Below are 20,372 nucleotides of genomic sequence, written 5' to 3'. Positions count from 1 at the left end.
AAGCGATAGAAGGCAAATGTCAAATCTAAGAAAATCCTTTAATCTGAATGGCACATGAAGAAACCGAATTTAATTTTAAGAACCATCCCTCCCAACAGACTATGTATAATCTGTAAGAATGCACGTAACAGTAATGATGGAGGAACTGAGTGGTGGTTTTCTAGGTTTCACAGTGATGTGGCCTTGTTATTCTGTAGGCAGTGGTTTCCCAGCCAGAATTATTGCCATATTTAAACATAAGCACGCATCTCCATTCCCAAGACTAACATAGATGCTCTTTGAATCATTCACCAAATACTCTAAGTGTGCCTCAAGAGTCTACTTTCTGAGCATATATTACAGTTCATTAATGATGATAAAAACATCCCTGTTACTCAGATTCTGAATGTTGTGCTGTGTTCTGTAGCCTAAACTAAAGCAACTCATCAAAATGGTGACAAATGTAATTATGGTGACCAATGCCATCTTTCAAAAATATACATAAAAATAATACATCTCAATAGATCGTGTGCTTAGTATTTTAGCAGTAGGGATTGGTTTGCATTAGGTCAGAATTTGTTTAAATGGGACTTTTGTATTTATACAGGTATGTTACTGACTTTAACAACTTGGCATCTTACAAAGATAATGACACATTTTGGTGGATTTGAATTTCCAAAATCCTTTGCCAGGTAGGAAAGGGAGAAATTACATATAGGTTTTATGACTTTTAATGAATAGACCATTTTCTTGGTCAAAAATATGAAGAAAACATGTTAGGTAGAGATGCTTTTAGATTTCTCATGCTTCTAGTAGCAAAAAGTACAAACTGCTGGAAAATTATTTTACATGAACATTTTAAAGGCAAAATTCTGAGCAAATTCTGTTTTTCATAGTGGGCTAAGGGAAAAGGACATTATGTGTCATAAACCTGTTTTGTCACCTGCATACATTTATTCATGGTGTTTAGTAAAAGTAAGGTTTCTGCTAAGAACATTTGTAATGAAGATCATTCCGCGTACTAAAATTTTCAATTAAATTGGTTGGACATTGAGAAAACATAGAGGAGCCTGTATTATACTCTCTTGTAATTCTTTTTGAATGATTTATACATATTACCCCATTCATTTACATTTTGAAATACATACTACTGTATTTGTTTTCAAGATTATAGCCCTACCTTATTCAAAATGCAGTTACTCGACCAAAATATCCTCTTTTTATGTTCTGTGGTACAGCAGATTACTGTTGCATCAAAGCTTTTATTTCTTAGAAATGTACTACATGAGAGTGTTAGTAATAGCTTTGCAATAAAGGAAGCTCTGTGGTGGAAGCAAAGGGGCCATAGTGGATAAACTGTGCAAAAGGCTGCTTGTTTGGAAATCAAACTTAATTTAAAAGAGCTTTCAATCACTAGTTAATATAACTGCTTTAAATTTACAGACAGTGGGAGTAGCTCACCGTTACCCAAGTACGCTTCATCTCCCAAACCAAACAACAGCTACATGTTCAAACGGGAGCCCCCAGAGGGATGTGAGCGAGTGAAGGTCTTTGAGGAAATGGCGTAAGTAATGTCTTTTCTATCAGCTGGGATCTGCAAAGCTGTAAAGCTTTTTATTGAGACCAGTTGATTACAGATGAATCAACTACTCCATCCAGCTGATAATGTGTTTCAAAACCAAATTATGAAAAGAGAATTGAATAGGCTGAAGGGATCTTAGTGGAGTATTGGAAATACATAAGCTAATACAAAGAAACTTGGAAATTCTTCCCTGCTGCCTAAAAGATCTATTTTTAATCACTAAGACTTTTCCTTTCAAAAGCTCTATTAATCTGGATGGCTAACAAGAAGGCGTTTAGCGGCAGTTAACATCCCGAGTGTGACTGGCCTTAGGACAGCGATCCCACAAGCCAGAAGGAAATGAACTTGTCTCCCTGTAGACACATGCAGCATGTGTGCTCCTTTAATGTAGACTTCTCATTCACAGATTTTTTTTCTTTTTGAAATGAGGTGTGCATAAATTAGAGATTAAAGGAAAAGAGGTTCATGCTCTAAATACCTGGCAGAGTAGCTAAAAAAAAAAAAGACTGTATGGCTCTTGGACTCACTCATCCCTTTGTCCCAGTGCACGACTGGGGGAGGCCGCTGTACTCTTGCAACCTGGGAAGGGACAGAGACCGGTCTTGCAGGAGTTGATGGCTTAGTTCCTGGGAATGAGAGGAGAGGAGAGGCTTGAGGACTCTGCTCTGTTGGGCTGACTGGCTCTTGGAAAACTATAGAAACTTTTTTATTTTTCCCTGATCTGTTGTTAGACGTATGTATAGTAATACAGAAAAAGGAGGAAATGCTTAAAACCAAATCTATGGCTGGGTAATCCCTGTCCCATTACACTTTTCCTTAACAGAAAAGGTCATTGTAACCTTGCATAATCCTCAACTATAACATAGGACATTTTTCCATCTTCCTAAATGATTGAAAGCAAATGAATGGTCTCTGAAAAAATGTGCCCAGTCTTTTTGAAAATCCTTTAGTCTCAAATACCACTCAGTGCTGTGTACATCAGTAGTCTGTCAGCTGACTTGTGCTATGGAAGATGTTTACCCCTCTGTCTACACTTAACTCATTCCCTGCCATTCACATCGTAGCCGTTGTAGAGAACTCCAGCTAAGTCAGAACGCTTGGAAATTTTGAGTGATTGTAAATGTCATTTTGTTTTATGGTTTTAGGTCTCGTCAGCCTATCTCAGCCCCTCTCTTTTCATGTCCTGACAAAAACAAGGTTAATTTCATCCCAACCGGATCAGCTTTCTGTCCTGTAAAACTTCTAGGCCCTCTCTTACCTGCCTCTGACCTGATGCTCAAGAACTCTCCTAACTCTGGCCAGAGCTCAGCTCTGGCCACTCTGACCGTCGAGCAGCTCTCCTCCCGGGTTTCCTTTACGTCTCTTTCTGACGACACCAGCTCGGTGGGCACCATGGAGGCCTCTGCCCAACAGCCATCCCAGCAGCAGCAGCAGCAGCAACAGCAGCTCCTGCAGGAACTGCAGGCCGAGGAGCACCTCTCTGCTCAGAACTATGTGATCATCTAAAGCAAAGGGGGAGCTGGCCTCTACCCTACCTTCACGGATTAGGAACTAGACCTCAGACATCTTATCTGCATGGAGTGACAAACTTTCTGAACACCACCACCACCACCACCACCAGAATACTTATCAGCATCATAAAGTATCTCTCAACACTGATCTTGGCAGGGACGGAACTCCTATTCGGCAGTTTTTGTGGAAAGCAGTGATGCTTGCAAAATGTGTGTGTCATTCAGCATTCTCAGTGGAGACTATGCATTTCATAGTATGTCTGACAGATTAGTACCGTGTCCTGTGTTTTGTTCCAGATTCTTCAGTATAAATAAGCTCTATATCAAAAAGTTGCCTGTCTAAATAGAAAATGTCTTGCTGTGTTTTGTCCTATGGAAAATACTGTACTTCAGGATTATGTTTACAATTGATCCAGGTGTTTGTTTCTAACTTCTGTAATACATACAATGCAAAAAATAATAATAATAATAATAATAATAATAATAATAATAATAATAATAAATGGCCACAACAGTTGCACAGTGCCCACCCCTATGGCCTAGCTTCAGGTACTTCAGTTGAAGTCTAAACTCAGGTAACTTGGAATGTATATCATATTGGGATATTAAATATTTCACAGCTAAAAAGCTAAAGAGGGAACATCACTCTTTTGCCTTTCCTTATTTTATGCATTTCCCTTTCCTCATTACATTCCACATTCTTAGAATAAGAAGTGCATTCAACCCTAGGAGAACAATAATCCTGGACATGGGTGAACATGAGGAGAACCAGCAAATCTGTGGTGTCTGACATCACTTTTGTCATGAGGTTACGAGTTAAAACAACTGTTTAATTCAGCATTTCAACATGTGTAAATGTGGCTTTTTTTTTTTTTAAACAAGTTCAGGTGTTGCTCAGTTAATGACTGTTACAACGTTGCAAATGAAGTGTCTCCAGTACCAGGCTGTACATAAACATTCCAATTGCGTGTGATGGAATTTAACAACAAGAAAGCCTAGGTTTAACAACAAGAAAGCCTAGGTTAGATTGCAAAACAAGTGAACTTTCACGGGGGATGGCTGAGATTTTTTGTTGATGTTGGCCACCAGGGTCATGAAATGCTCTCATTTTAGCTAAAGGCATATTGATGTTCAGTTTCTCTCTCGGAAGTTCTTTAATTTGCAGGTTTACAAATAACACACTTTTGGTTATTGTTTTCCTTAAGCAGTGGAGGTGCATGAGTTGCGTTCATGTGGAGAGAGAACATGTGGTCTCAGAAGTAAGGCAGCACAGGGAAGCAGGTTGCTTGGTGACTTAGAAAAGCAGTAGTTTGCGACTGCCTCTTCAAGCCTCTCCTCACAAGATCATGACTGGTTCTTAGTATTTCAGATGTCTAAAGTAAAGCATAAGCTCAAGTAAATTGCCTTGAACTTGCAGACTTGACCTGAATTGTCAACAGCGTTGTGTGAAGAGAGCCCCAGATATTCCCCCCCTCCCCCCCCTACCGACTGGTCAGTGGAAGAGCCCAACTCTCAGACTTTGTTATCTACAGCACAAAGAGAGTCTCCAGAAGCAAAGGGAAGTTTTTGTATCTTTATTCCATTGCTTTCAGTTCAATAAAGCATAGAGTTGTTTCATCTGTACCTACAGTATATGGCACAGTTTTCTTAAGAATTAGGGGAATAAGATGCCTACAGTTACAGGAACGTTTCAGTTCCCTTCAGTCATTCCTCGGGATTTCTTTGTTTTATTTTCTAAAGAGGTTGAAGAAGGAAGAGGTGATAGAGAAGAAAGCAACACCATTGATTTTTTTAAGAAATGATATATATATATATATATGTATGTATGTATATGTATATGTGTGTGTATGTATTCTGTGTATTATTTTGTCATGATCCCAATTATCTTCTTTCCACCAAAGTTTGCAGTAATATTCTCTCCTGAAGGTGCATTCTGGCTCCTTTAGTCAGTGTTATATTGTAGGAGACTGTCATGGAAAAGGACTCAGTTTACTTTTGCCATTTTCACAGGGGAACCTTTTAAAACAATCTCTTCAGCAGCAGACACCTTTAACCCTAATAATCTCAGGCCTTGATGAAAATACTATATTTTGTAGATTATGGTTAAAGGGAGAAAATTATTAGTTCTGTAAGATAAATATGAGCTCCATTAACTTCTGATATCTGGTTTAGCATTACATAATGTGTTGATCTTAAGCTCTGCTTTTGTCCAAATACAATGCAATAGTTGATATCAATATCAATTTCTGAAAGATGGACTGAATGCTTTTTTGGTGATGAAATCTGATGTATGATATTTATAGTGACATGTGCTTTTATTTTCTCATGAGAAACTAAATATTAATTGTGTTGTACATTTGTTCTTAGCATATATTAAAGTTTTGAACCAAATGTGTTAAAGCTTATGCTTTGCCATGTAAATTTCCCAGAAGTTGTTGAGCTCAAATGTATCCTACATCCAGCTGTAGAAATTTGTCAGAAATTGTTTAAATTTTGTATATAGTTGTACTGTTTAATTCTAGCCACTGCGCTGAACAGTATTCGAGTTACCATACAATATGGCTTTACACAAGGAAATGTGTGGCTTTTGTTTTGTATTTTTTCAGTATAGAAGTTCCTGTGTCTTATTTAAATAAAGTTATTAGTAAAACTGGAATAGTCCACATATGTCTTTGGAATGACTGGGTCGTTAGCCCCTTGCCTGACAGAGATGGACTCCAGTCAGGGTGATGGTGATATCCAGTGCTCACTGAATTCTGACCTGCATCTCTGGCACTAGAGGGATTCTGACTGCATCACATTCCCACAGCCTGGTTGCCTCTTGACATGTCATTTAAACACTTTCCATCACAGGATAAGAAGCTGGGTGACTAAAGTTCCCAGTAACTGTCCTCACATCTTTATTTTATACCGAAGAATTCTTTATGGAAGTAATTTTTTTTTTTTTTTTAGGATTTTCATCTATCTATTCATGAGAGACACACACAGAGAGAGAGAGGCAGAGATATAGGCAGAGGGAGAAGCAGGCTCCATCCAGGGAGCCCGATGTGGGACTTGATCCCAGGACTCCAGGATCATACCCTGGGCCGAAGGCAGGCGCTAAATCACTGAGCCACCCAGGGATCCCCAAAGTGGGGGTATTTCTTGCAAAGAAAACTGCAGCAAAGATTTTTAAAGATGTTTTGCTCTTTATTTTGCTTTAGGTTCCGGATAAGAGGAAGAAAACCTTAACAAAGGAATGTTGATGTTATGCCCAGTTATCCAAATAGGGTCATGATAGGCCCCATGATGGCCTGAGAGCGAAAACAAACCACTTTGAGAAGTAATTTACTAGCAGAGTGTTGTTCTTCATTTCTGAAGCACATCTCATCAAAGAGGTTGATAAGATTTTTCCTTTAAAATTAACCTAAAAATGACAAGTGGCTGTGTTTGGGGCTGGAAAAAAAAAAAAAAAAAGCAAAGCATAACTTTTTAAATGGTAAGATTTATCAACCATCTTCTGGAGGATGATGCATAATTTAGGCAGAAAACTATGCATCTTCGATTAAAAGTTCCATTGCAGGGGGCTGTGAAAGGAAAGTGAAATTCTCAATTCCATCTCTGCTTGACTCGGTAGCAGCAGCTTAATATGAACAGCCCTGGGGAACAAGTCAGTATCTGCAACACTACACCTAAAGAACACGGAGGGAGAAATATATACATTATATATATATGCTTAGCCTTATGTTAGTTGAAAATAATCACTTGAAGTTTATTTATGAATATTGCAAAATAAACCATCGCCCCCACCCCTTCCAGCCCTGAAGTTCCATTATTCCTACACATTCCCGCACTTCCTGCCTTCAACCCCCTCTGAGGCACTCACAAGTCTTTTTTTCCCCTCTACACACCTTTAGCGAACTCGGGGCTCTTTGGGAGCTTTGTGAAGATGGGTCCTTTTATTCATAGCGTTCCAGACCCAGAATGCTATAATCTAGCCCCACAGTTCTGGTTATGTAGAGGACGTTTCCTCTCAGACTTCCCGCCTCCTCTCTGCTTCCTTGATGAACTGGAATGAAGACCCTGTCTTGTCCCGTGTTGTACCACATCAGCTTTTTTCCTTTACATTCCGATTCTTCCTTTTTTCCCAGAGGACAGCTGGGATTCTAGGTCCTCAAGGGTTTCCCGCTACCTAAATCTCTCAACATTTGCCTGTCTTCCTGTTACCTCGCTGCTAAATTTCAAGCTGCAGGTCAGACAGCTATGTCTGATGGATGAATTTCATTCGAAATGGGATTCTGATGCCATGGAAACACAACCGTGTAGCACGCTAGACCAGGGGCCAGCCAACTCCTGTCTGTGGCCAATTCTGCCCCACGCCTGTTTGTGTAAATAAAATCTTCCTGAAACTAAGCCACACTATGTATTGCCTATGGCTATTTTGCAATACAGGGGCAGAGTTCAGTAGTTGCAATAGAGACAGTCTGGCCCACAGTGCCTAAAATAATATTTTACTCTCTGGTCTTTCACAGAAAAAATGTACCGACCTTTGCCACAGACCAAAGAGCAAACTGGATATAGGTAACTTGCACACGCGGTTATTGTTAAAATATGTCCACAAATTCTTTGATACCCCTCTCTTTGGTAGAGCTTCATTTTTCTCCCCTTGAAGTTCATGGGCAGGACTTGCTTATGAGTGGGATAGAGCAGTGATGGGCTGTCACGTCCAAGGTCAGGATGTAAAGAGACAGGCTTGTGTCCTGGGTGTGTACTCTCGTGGATCCCTGGCTATGGGAGAAACTGTGTTGCAAGGACACTCAGGAAGTCTGTGGAGAGAGACCCACGTGGCAAGTAGCTATGGCTGCCAGCTAACGAGGAACTGAGGGCCCTGCCAGCAGCCGTGTGGGTGAGCTTGGAAGCAGATCCTTCAGCCCCGGTTGAGCCTTGAGATGACTACAAGCCCAGCCAGCAGCTTGGCTCTGCAGCCTCATGGGACACCGGGAGCCAGGCCTGCTAAACCACGCCTGGGTTCCCGACACTCAGAGACCGTGGGAGATAAGTAGTGCGTGGTTTCAAAGTGCTGAGTCTGGGGGTGATCTGTCACATAGGCTTGGACAACGACTACATCGTGGCGACTGCCCTGTGTGCCTCTCCCCACGCACGTCCACCTGTTAAAGCCAGCAACATCACCTAGGGTCTTCCTATGCCATCCTGTCCCCTGAGTTCAGAAAACAAAGCTTTTCAGAATGAACACTTACTGGGGAAAAAAGCCCGGTTGGACTAGGTTGAAGACGAAGCTTCCTCATGCAGGATTTTGTTACTCAAACTCACAAGGTAAGTATACTATATGTGCCTAAAAATTATCTTGTCTAATATTAAACCATCTTATCTAAGACAACTACTGGGGAAAATTAAACCCTTGCGGAAAAGCACCCCCTATGGAAAATGATGCAAGAAGAGGTGAGATAGGTGATCAGCTTTCAACGCTGGGAAAAAAGAAAAAGCAGAATCTCAAGAAAATGAGAAATACTTCCACCTCGATGGAAGGCTGGTGAACCATTGGTTCTGAGATGGCCTATTCCATTTCACAGGCGTTTGCATCTCCCAAAGAAGAGAGGAAAATTGTTTGAAAGGTTCCAGGTCAGTTTGGTGACGGCCCCTCCCATTTAAAACAGCCATTTTCTTAACACTAAGATTTTGAATAATTAGATCACTTTTCCTACAAATGATTTTCTGATAACAAGGAATGGGTTCCCTTTCACACTATAAATTCAACGCAAGTCTTGGCATCAGTTTTAAGAATGACTTTGATGACATTCCTTTAGCCATAATTGAGTAAGATCCCATAGGCAGTGGATGTTATTTCAAACCACTGTCTGGAAGCAAGCGGGATAAAAGGTGGATGTACGGCTCCACAAGGACCTGTTAAATGGGGAGGAGGGTTCATGCGGGAAAGGCAAACCATTTCTCAGGTTTTCTATTCCACTTTGTAAAGGAAAGGGGTTACACTCAAGGGACAAAAGTTAACAAAGGACACTGCTCATGTGCTGCAATAAACAGCCTGCCATTTTTCATATGGACTGAAATCAAGGCAGACAGGGTAATCTTAACTCACTCTCCATCTGCCCATTTGATTACAGACAAAAACCTGGTGTGGTCTCTCCTGCTTCCCTTCCCTGTGGCCACCCTGGGAGCTATTGTATGGTTCCTTTTCCAATCCCCGATCCTTTCTCCCTATCACTCCCCTAAGTCTGTGACCATTGTAGCCGGTCCTGCTGGAAGACAGTCACATGGGGAGAGGGCCTGAAGATGGTTACACCTGTGAAATACGGCCTATGGGAAAGGGGAAGAGAGTGCCGAGATGAGCTTTCACAATAATGTGTCCTTTTGAAATATCTACTTTTCTTTTTCTGGCAATGAGTATGTATTCCTTTTGTCACATTTCATAAAAGACAAGCAAGCAACATGACCTTCTTTCTGCAGCACGGCTGGCCATCCTCTTCCCTATGTCCACACCCACCTTCTCACCAACCATCATCATCCAGTCTGCCACAGAAAGTGGATAGGACTGACTGCTTCTCATAGTCCCTAATAAAAAGGCAAGGCAAAATTCAAGGGAAGTGATCAACATCAAAATAAATGTTTAATCTCACTAGTAATCAAAGCAATGCAAAATTAAAACAATAATTTGTTGCCTTTAAATTGGCAAAGATTAAAAAGAAGGAGGATATTCGGTGCTGAGGGGGTGGTAGGGGTATTACAGTCACTCTCACATCTATTAGAAGAATAAATTGTTACAACCTTTCTGAACAAGAACTTGGCAGCATGTACCCTAAGGGATGAAAAGCCCGTTACAAACCCATGTGACCTCTTAGTTTTGTTAAAAAAAAATATGTGAGTAAAAAAAGACATGAAGAATGTATAAAAATTAATAGTGGTTATGCTTGGGTTGTGGATAATTTGTCTTTAACATTTGCATGTCTGTTTTCCTAAGTTTTCTTAGAAACCTTATAATTTGAGAGAAAATGCACCTTAATTTCTAGATATCAAGGGGGGGGGGAGATAAAAGGAAGGATATGGCAACAAAAGATTTCGTTTTAATAGAAAGGAGCTGCAGATCTCTTAAAATCAAGGTAGCTGGAGTGAAGGCCTGGTAGAGCAAACTCTGGTTCAATGAAAGAATCCAAACATACATTTAGTATCTTTCCCTTGCCACTTTCCCAGAAAAAAAAAAAAAAAAAAAATGGGCCCAACACCCTCATGCTCAAGTATATAGGATTAAATTATTTAAGCCTCAAATGGCATTTGGGTAAGTCTGGAGTTGTAGTCAGAGGACACAGCATTCCCTCCTGGAGTGTGGCCCATGCTATCTACCCTCTCCTCAGTTGAGATGGATTTATGAAGTGGGCACCAGAGAGCACAGAAATCTGTATTGTCACTTATACTTCTTTTTTTTTTTAATATTTTATTTATTCATGAGAGAGGGAGAGAGAGAGAGAGAGAGGCAGAGACACAGGCAGAGGGAGAAGCAGGCTCCATGCAGGGAGCCCGATGTGGGACTCGATCCCAGGACTCCAGGATCACGTCCTGGGCCAAAGGCAGGCACTAAACCACCGAGCCACCCAGGGATCCCCTCACTTATACTTCTTGAACTGCCTCATCTAGAAAACTGTAGAAACCTGAAAATGGCCAAGAGATTCTTCTTGAATGTGATTCAAATTTTTCAATACACTCTTTATTGAGAGTTGTTTAATCTCGTTTTACAGAAATTGCCTGAGGTGGATGCATGTGAGGTGGATGTTGACCAGCACTGTATTAGAGAAGATTGGGGATCTAGGCCCTAGATGAGCTGCAGTAGATTCCTTGGCTTGAGAATCACCAGGGTAGGATTTGGCTCCTCCTATGATCTTTGAATCTGTAACTGGCATAAGCCCGTGGGGCAGGAAGCAACTTGAAGGTTCAGACATTTGCTTATTTCTCCTTCTTGGTAAGTTTCTCCCCCTTACTCACCAAATTGAGTCTCAGCCCTTTGCCACTTGTGATTTCGGTCAGCTGGCAGGCCCATCTGGGTAGAACCCTGTCCCTCCCGACCGCTGGAAGCCAGAGGCAGTGTAGCATAGGGGAATATGGTCCAGGTCTGACCATCAGACAAAATGATCCTAGAAGTTTCCATTTGTAAAACAGCGCTAAGAATTCTCAGCTCTTGCCGTAATGAAACAACCCAGGCTGGGGGTGCTTAGACAACAGAAATTTATTTCTCGCAGTTCTAGAGAAAGGAAGTCCCAGATCAAGGTCCAGCAGCATCTGGTTTCTAGGAAAGCCTTTCTGTCTTGCAGATGCTTTGTCCTCACGTGGTCTTTCCTCTGTCTCTTAGGACACTATCCTGTCAGATGGGGCCCCCACCCTTAGCACCTCATTTTACCTTAATGCCCTCCCAAAGCCCTGTCTCCAAATACACTGAATTTTGGGGGTTTACAATATATGAATCAACAGCTCCAACATCTGAATCTTGGGGGAGACACAATTCAGTGCAGGGCAAATACCTACCTTTCATTAGGAAAATGCAAATTAAAACCACAATGAGATACCACTTCATGCCCACTACGATGGTTATAATCATAAAGACGAGTAACTACAAGTGTTGGTGAGGATATGGTGAAATCAGAACGCTCACATACCGCTGCTGATCCTGTAAATTAGTGCAGCCACTTTGGGAAACAATCTAGCAGTTCCTTGAAAGGTTAAGAATGTGACCAGCAATGTTCTTCTTGGTGTAGACCCAAGACAGTAAGAACTTATGTGTACACAAAAATGTATACACAAATGCTCACAGCGGCATCATACATAATAGCCAAAAAATGGAAAGAATTCTAATGCCCATAAATTTAATGACTGGATAAATGTGCTAGAGCCATACAACTGAATATTAGTGACAAAAAGGAATAAAGTACTAATATGTGCTACAATGTGGCACATTTTCACTAAGTGAAAGAAGCCAGTTACAAAAGATCATCTATAGGATTCCAGTCATATGAAATGTCCATTACAGGCAAACCCATAAAGGCAGAAAGGAGATTAATGGTCACCAGGGTCTGGGGTAGGGCAGAATGGGGAGTCATTGCTAATGGGTACAGAGTTCCTCCTGGAGGTAATGAAAAGTGTTCTGGAATTGGATAATGGTGATGGTTGTGGAATCTTGTGAATATACTAAAAAATCACTGAGTCATATACCTTAAAAGAAGAAATTTTAAGGTATTTGAATTGTAATTCAAAATTAGAACTCAACATGGCAAAAAAAATTCCTACTCTGTAGGGTAATTAAGAGGATGAAAGGGACTTATGTGTCCCTAGCACAGTGCCTGGCATAAGGCTCCCCATGGATAATAGCTGTTTTTATTTTCCATAGTCCATGTGGCATAAGAAATGTGAAGGTGATAAAGCCATAAACATGGTTCCACTGAGCCTAAAATCTGTCTCTAATGTCCTCAGGGACATTCAGTGGATGGCCCTACTTCTTCCTCTGCTGTTCACTGTCATTTCATCTGCATCTCTCCTCACCTTCAGTAGGTGGGTCAGGCATCCACCCCCGGCTGCCAGGCAGAAAACCCGAGTGTGTGCCTCCCACCTGGTTCTCCCAAAGCCTCCACGTCTTCCCTGCTCAGCGTGCACCTATGTTCCCAGCTCCCTTTGCTTGCTTACCTGGAAAGGCGAGGCCAGAAGATCGGACACTTCAGGCTTCAGCCTGGGCCCGCTCCCATCTTTTCCAGGTGCTTTGTCTTTAACCACAGGCCTGGTTTATAGGGCGGAAAAACCAGCCTGTTTGGTTCTGGGCTTCTCTCACCCCAGGCTCGCCATTGAAGCCCAAGCTAAAGAAGCCAGGGTTCCCCCTGGGGCTGGTTCTGAGGGCAGGTAACAGATGGGTAGCAGAATGCAGGTAGCAAGAGCTCGGGGTAGTGGTGGTCAGGATTTGTTCTCTCCCTGCTAGCTTCTTCCTTTCCAGCTGGAGCCAAAGTCACAGCTCACCCAGGACGGCAGCTCCTTTTGGCAGGATAAAAATACCCCTCAGTTTGACTGCTGAGGCCCTCGCATGGCCAACTCAGCCATCCAGGGCCAGGAGAGAGGAAACAGTCCAGGATGGTTGTGACTTCCCTGCAGGGAAAGGTGGCCAGAGGAACCTCCTGCTCACTTACACATGCATGAGACAGGCTTTTAGTGCTCAGAGGAAGTTCCAGTCACATCCACACCACCTGCGTCAGCCTGAAACCTGTGATTAGCATGATTCTGACTTTTATTGTTTATCGACCCCTTTGAGAATTTATGGAAGCTCTGGACCATTTCCTCAGGAAAAAAAAAAAATCCACAGAGGTGCATTTTCACACGCAAAAATTACATATCTCGGAGGATGAACAGAACTCTCGAAGTTAAGAGGTCCATAAATTCCTGGACCAGAATAGAGTTTATAACAGGGATGAAAGAGTTTATAACCCAGCCATCGGAATAGCAATGAACTGTAGGAAGAGAATGGAAGCAAGGGTGTTGATCTGTCAAGTGCTGAGTCTTGAGAAAGCCTTCTGTCTGTGCCGGAACAGGGGTATGGCAAACGATGCTCTAACTGTGGTAATGACCCTTGGGGCACCACAGATCAGGTCCAGAAATACCAGCAAGGAGACACCCCAGACCAAAATCAGTAAAAGAGCTCCCTGGGAAGAAGCTGAAAAAGGAAGCCTCGGCTGATACATAATCCGGCCTCTACTGATGAGGCATTTCTAAAATCAACTGCCTCTTCCTTGGATGGCAGAAGGGTCTGGATGCAGACCTGTGTCCGATTTCAGAGGTTTCCTGAGCACTTTTCATCGGCAATCTGCTAGGGCAAATTTTTTAAAAGTTGCTTACCCTATTGCAAAGGCCAGCCAGCAGTTATCCAACACGGATCTTTCCCTGGGGGCATAGCCCAGAAGTGGGAGAAGGTGCATCTCATTGTGTTTTTGGTCGTACCACGGAAGTGCTGCAAAATGTCAGGCAGTAGGAGCAGGGAAGAAAGGAAGAGATTGATCAAGAACCTGTGGATCAGAGTTCAAAGTTAATCACGTTCTCCAGGAGAACAGCGCTTCAACGAGCACAGCCAAATGCTTGAGAACTCTACAAATGCAAGCATTTGGGCATGTTGAGAACAGTAGGGCCCTCGGGTCAGATTTCTACTAATTAATTGTCAGAAGGCAGGATAGGTATTTTAAGGCCAAAAGTTCTATTTTCAGAGGAAAATACAAAGTGGTGCAATCGACTCAACAAGTTTGGAGGAGCAGCAGCGGAGCAGGTGCCCGCGCGGACGAAGCGACTTGGGCCGATTCTGTGGTCTGGCCGCTACCGGCCTTGTCCTCTGCTCCACTGTGGATTGGTCCATACCGGACGTCTTGCCTGCTCGGTTCCTGACGGCTCAGGAGGCTCCCGCCACTTTACAGGAACCGTGTGCGTTGCTTCTGCGAATTCTGGCGCGGATGCTTTGGTAACTGACATTGTTTCATACCGTCACCAGCTGGAAGCAAAGGCGGGAGAAGCCGATCAACTCGGACTCCCCTGTGGGTGAGAAGCTACTGCGCCGGGCCTACCACCCCGGCTTCCCGAGCTAGTCAGCCCAGACCAGGGCGTCCTGCCGCTTAGGGCTGAGCTCCTAGCGAAGACCACGTCGCTCGCAGCAGAGCGGGAGCCGGGACTGCGTGGAAGGGCCCGCGAGGGTGTGTGGACAATACCGCTCTCCTCCGCACCCCCACGGAGCTGTCCTCGTCTCCTGTCAGAAGCCAGAACCGCTAGTATCACGGGACCCTTGCCTTCCAGAAAGAAAATTAGATAATCCATTAAAAAAAAAAAAAAAACCCTCCTTCATGCACATATATTTTCTTTTGAACAAACTAGATTTTCTTTAAGGTTTTCAAAGTCCGCTTTAGGGCAGCCCGGGTGGCTCAGCGGTTTAGCGCCACCTTCAGCCCAGGCCGTGATCCTGGAGACCGGGGATCGAGTCCCACGTGGGGCTCCCTGCATGGAGCCTGCTTCTCCCTCTGCCTGTGTCTCTCATGAATAAATAAATATATATTTTTTAAAAAGTACACTTTAAAGACCAAGATCCGGGCAGCCCTGGTGGCCCAGTAGGTTTAGTGCTGCCTTCAGCCTGGGGTGTGGTCCTGGGGACCCGGGATCGAGTCCTATGTTGGGCTCCCTGCATAGAGCCTGCTTCCCTCTCTGCCTGTGTCTCTGCCTCTCTCTCTGTCATGAATGAATGAATGAATGAATGAATAAATAATAAAATCTTTTATTTGTTTTTTATTTTTTAAAGATTTTATTTATTTATTCATGAGAGACACAGAGAGAGAGAGGCAGAGACACAGGCAGAGGGAGAAGCAGGCTCCATGCAGGAAGCCCGATGTGGGACTCGATCCCGGGTCTCCAGGATCACTCCCGGGGCTGAAGGCGGGGCTAAACTGCTGAGCTACCCGGGCTGTCCAATAAAATCTTTTAAAAAAGAAATAAAGACCAAGATCCTTTGTAAGGCAGAAATAGCAGTACTCACGAAACAGTCCACCTGTGCTGTCCCATCTCCCAGGCCCTTGCAGTGAAGCATGTAGCTATTTCTGGCCAACGGGCTGTGGAGGGAAGAGAGCGTGTCTCTCTTTGGATGAAGCAAGGCCGACGCACGGCGATGCTCCAGCTTCACCCTTCCTTGCTGTGGTGACTGAGAAGCTCCCATGTTTCATGCGATCACCATATGCTGGTGATGCTTCATCAGCATGCGTCCCTGGGAGCCCCCACTGATCCCCCCCACTGCCCCCGGAAAGAGAGCATGAGTGAGGAAGGAAGGAAATCTCTTGGTTATGAAAGCCACCGAGACTTCTCAGGGACTGTGGCTGACGCATAGCCTGGCCTATCCTGACTTACCCACAGACGGATGGGAGCCGGCCCAGAAGGACGGACTGGGAGCAGAGTGATCTTGGGCGGACCTCCCGGCTGAGCCGGCTCCACCTGCTCAGCGAACCCACCGAGGGTCTCCGCTCCCCTCATTTCAGGGGCTCTCTGACCACGTAGTACAGCGTCCCTTTGTGAAGGATCCAGAATCCAATTCTTCTTTCTTTTCCTTAAAACCATACTTATTGAGGACTAATGTACATATGTAAAATTCATCCTCTTCAGTGGATTCCATGGATTTCGATAAATGCATACAGTTGTGTCACCACCAACACAATCTATAGAAGAGCCCCAACCAATACCAAATTTTCCTTGTGCCTCTTTGGAGGGAGTCCAGCCCTCCCCCCCATCTCAGCTCTTGGCAACCACTGATCTGAGGCCTATCCTTATAGGTTTACCTTTTCCAAAATGGCATACAAACAGAACCACACAGGATATAGCCTTTAAAACAAAAAACCCTTTTTATTTTGGAATACTTTTAGCTTGACAAAAAAAGTTGCAAAGATAATACAAAGTTCTTTACCCGGCTTCTGCCAATGTTAACAGCTTACATAGCCATTGTATTTTGACATAGTAGTCAGAATTAGGAAATTAACACAACTATAATACTATTAACAGAACCATAGGCTTTATTTGGATTTCATCCATTTTTCCACTAATGTTCTTTTCCTGTTCCAGGATCCACCATGGCATTTGGTGGTCCTGTCTCAATTTCCTCCCAACTGTGCTGGTTTCTCAGTCTTTTTTTTTTTTTTTTTTTTTCATGACCTTGACACTTTTGAGGTATCATTGGTCAGCTATTTTGTAGAATGTCACTCAATTTGAGGGTTTTTTTTTTTTTTTTTTTTTTAAGGACTAGACTGGGTTATGAGTTTTGGGAAAGAACACTAACAGAAGTGAAGTTCCCTTCTCATTGCATCATATAAGGGGTACATGATAGCAACATGAATCCTCATGTTGTTGTATGAACCAATAGTTGCTTCATGTTCACTGCTAAATAATATCTCACTGGATGCATGTACCAGAGCATCATTCACCAGGGGAAGGATATCTGAATTTCTGGTTTTGGGAGATTATGAGTAAAGCTACTACCAACACTCACATAGAGGTTTTTGTGTGAATATATACCTATTTTTTTCTCTAGGGGGAGTTTCTAGGGGCAGAATTGCTGGGTTGTATGACAAGTATATGTTTAACTTTATGTGAAACTGCCAAACTTTTCCAAAGTGGCTGTTCCATTCTGCTTTCCCATCAACGGTGTGTAAGAGTTCCAATTGGTCTGCATCCCAATTTCTTTTGATCAGTGCCCTGGTTGGTGGTTCACTTTAAAAATACCATTAAGTTTGGCAAGTTTTGCAGCATGTCCCTTCTGAACCTGGCAAAGAACCCACTTAATTTCTCCTGGTCTCCACACTCAATTCTGTCCAACTTTATGGAAAAATCAGGGGCAACTTATGCATTAGAATTTTTTCATTAGACTTTCTAGTCCCTTCCTACTAGTTTCCTCCATTCCCGTGATGCTTAGAAACAAGTTCATAAATGATAGGGACAGAAAATGGGGCTTGGAAAGTCTCTCAGAAAGTCACGGGAGAGAGCAGCCTCCCACTCCCTATTTCAGTATCATTTACCAAGTAAGTGACCTTCTGCGACACAGTGGCCATCCTTGTGCACTGCAGCGTGTGAGCCCAGTGCTACATCTTTGGGGCATCGACTCAATCCCTGTAATGACTCCCTTAGCAGGCAATGCTACTAGGGAAGAAGAGAAAACAGAAGTGCACAGAGGGTTTGTGACTTACAGCTGGTGGAGCCTCAACTTGGGAGGCCTGGCCACAGATTTCAGAACCCAGACTCTTCACAGCTGCCCTATACTACCATCCTAGAGTGCATCCCCCAAGGGTGTATTTAATAATTGGCAAAAAAGAGAGAGTGTGTGTTGAGAGGAGAGAAAAGACATCGGCTTTTAAAGGAGTTTTGTGTGTCTCTGAATTCCTTTCTTCAGCTTTCAGTTTCTAGCAAACACCTTGAAGTAAAAGAAGGCATGGCCCAGCAGTTAGGCAATGTGGGTTCTAATCCCAGTTTCCCACTAAATTATAGCTTTCTAAAATATGTCCCTCGGTTTTCTCATCTGTGTGTCAACAGATTGGATACAAAGAGCTCTGTGGTCCCTTTTGACTTACTGGGTGTCAGCTATGGAAGAGCTGCACAGTAGGCATCCTCTGGGCCACCAAGAGCACCAAGCCTTCTAGGCCCAGGGTTGGTCCAGAGGGTCTTCTGGAAGACATTCTAGTTCTTTCAGCCACTTGGCCCCATACCCACTCTGGAAATTACACAAGCATGTCCTCAAGGTCATCCTAGTAGAAAATGGGGGTGGATCCCCATGGCATTTTCCTGCCCAAGGATCCATTCCCTATCCTCTGATACCAATAGCACAGCTTCCCCTAGAGGAACCATTCATTCTCCATCTCTAATCCCTGAGGGTCAGGCTCCAGGGATGGACCCATGAAAAGCTGAGGAGTCAGCCTGTTCCCCACCCACCGACCTTGATTCTAGTAGCTGACTGGAGGAGACTGGAAATGGGTTCAAGGCAAGCTCAATTCCAAGATTTTGGCTGGAGATACTGGTGGCTATTGCCTCCTTATGAGAAGTCTATTAGAATGAAGCAATACAGAGGGAATCAAAGCTGGGAGCTGAAGAGAGGCAGAAGGTATTGCTGAGGCTACTGCCTGAGCCCCTAGATCCTGATGCATGCACCTGGACCTTTTAGTTACCAGAGCAAATAAATCCACCCTCATTTTTTGTTGTTGTTGTTTAAATGAGTTTGAGTTGAAATAGGGTTCAGTAATTAGGTGGTTTTTGAGACTTCTGTTTTTCTCATCCATATATGCCCCTCTCTCAAGGTTCCAGAATCCTAATTATTTTTTAATCTAAAAAGGAGGAAGAGGAAGAACGTAGTAATAATAATAGTAGTAGCAGCAGCAGCAGCAATAGTAAAAACTAAAAGCCCCATGAAAGACAGGTCAGATGCAGTGTTGGGAAACACATAGCACTACTGCCACCACTCCCCGCCCCATACCCATCAAAAACATCACTCATTTATCAGAATCCTTAGTGCAAAATTCTTGGCAGCCACTGCCAATCACTGAAGCTGGCTCCAAGCTGAAGCCTATTTTCCAACAAAGCTGAAGAGACCTGCATCACTGCACTGTGCGTGACTAGAGATGGTTTGAATCAAAGGTGCCAGGGCCTATTGGGAGAACACTAGTCAATCGCAAAGACAGATGCACTTTGATATATTGGCAAAATCAATAGCTCCAATAGTTAAACCCTGAGGAATTGCCAGGGTCGGGCCCCTAGGGAGGGGGGTGAGGGTCTCAGCAGTGGTGTCTAAGAGGGAAGCATGGAGCTTGGTTAGCTGACTCTTGGAGCTGAAGCATAGGCAGAAGGCATCTTGACCCAAATGCCTAGGCAGCCTCAGAAGGCACCCTGGGGGCCTCTGCCCTGGCCCCATACCCAATGTAACACTGGCCACAGCATGATGGTGAGCACCGTCTACACACCCACTGGCAACTCAGGGCTCTCAGGGCTGCCAACTCTGAGCAGACCACGTTTTCTTGGGCATAAGCCTCCAACAAAAAGTTCTAAGTTGGTGCCTTTCTAATTCTGAAGCTGACGGATGCTTTTCTCACTCTCACACAACTCAAAAATCAACCTGACATTTCTAAAATTACATTTTGAAGGCAATGAATCTATAAAGTGCACCAAAGCCCATGCCAGCTGGGAGAAAAAGAAAGGAGGAAAGAGAAATGGTTCTGGCTCCCTCTCTTAAATTTGAATATTCTTTATATATTGGCTGGGGCAGCGGGAGAAGGGAACGGAGACTTGCAGACCACCTAAAACAGCAGGAAAGTTTTCAAGGAGCAGGTGCTCTGAATTTCCCCGAGGGTTCCAGCGCAATTGTACCCGCTCGAGACAAGGGATGAAAATGAGTAGCAAGACTGGGCGCGAAGGGGGTGGGGCACCTTTGTCTTCTTCCTGCCAGAGACAGTCCTTCTACAGACAGCTGGGGGGGGGGGTGAGGTGGGCCCCCAAGGAAGCCCCCTGGCTGGGCAGCACACAAACCGCTTAAAAAAGAATAAGCCAGCAGCTGCTTCTCCTTAAACTAGAGAGGTGGCCGAGGGGGCTTTGTGCTAGCCAGGATCAAAACACGCCTATCAAGAGGGATCAAGAGCCTGGCCAAGTGGATTGCAGATGGGAATGGGAATTGAAATTTTTTTCAACAAAAAATGTAAAGAAAATTCAGGGAGAAAATGCCTTCATGTGCAGTACTTTCCTTTTACTTGTAGCAAAGCCTGTTCAACTACCACAAT

The 20,372-nt window shown here is 43.6% G+C and overlaps 1 protein-coding gene across 2 annotated transcripts in view; it reads left to right on the top strand.

Annotated features, from left to right (window-relative positions):
- Positions 1-5,728, top strand: part of GLCCI1 (glucocorticoid induced 1) — a 100,581-nt gene extending 94,853 nt beyond the window's left edge. For both annotated transcript variants that reach the window (XM_077856781.1, XM_077856782.1), the window contains exons 7-8: positions 1,423-1,543; positions 2,707-5,728. In XM_077856781.1, coding sequence (XP_077712907.1) covers positions 1,423-1,543; positions 2,707-3,067 — 482 coding nt within the window. In that variant the 3' untranslated portion in view covers positions 3,068-5,728. The remainder of the gene's footprint in view (positions 1-1,422; positions 1,544-2,706) is intronic.
- Positions 5,729-20,372: the final 14,644 nt, after the last annotated feature.

The sequence above is a fragment of the Canis aureus genome, chromosome 18 (genome assembly GCF_053574225.1).
Source record: "Canis aureus isolate CA01 chromosome 18, VMU_Caureus_v.1.0, whole genome shotgun sequence".
In the NCBI taxonomy this organism is placed as follows: domain Eukaryota; kingdom Metazoa; phylum Chordata; class Mammalia; order Carnivora; family Canidae; genus Canis; species Canis aureus.
Note: the sequence above shows the minus strand (reverse complement) of the source record. Positions and strands in the feature narration are given on the sequence as shown.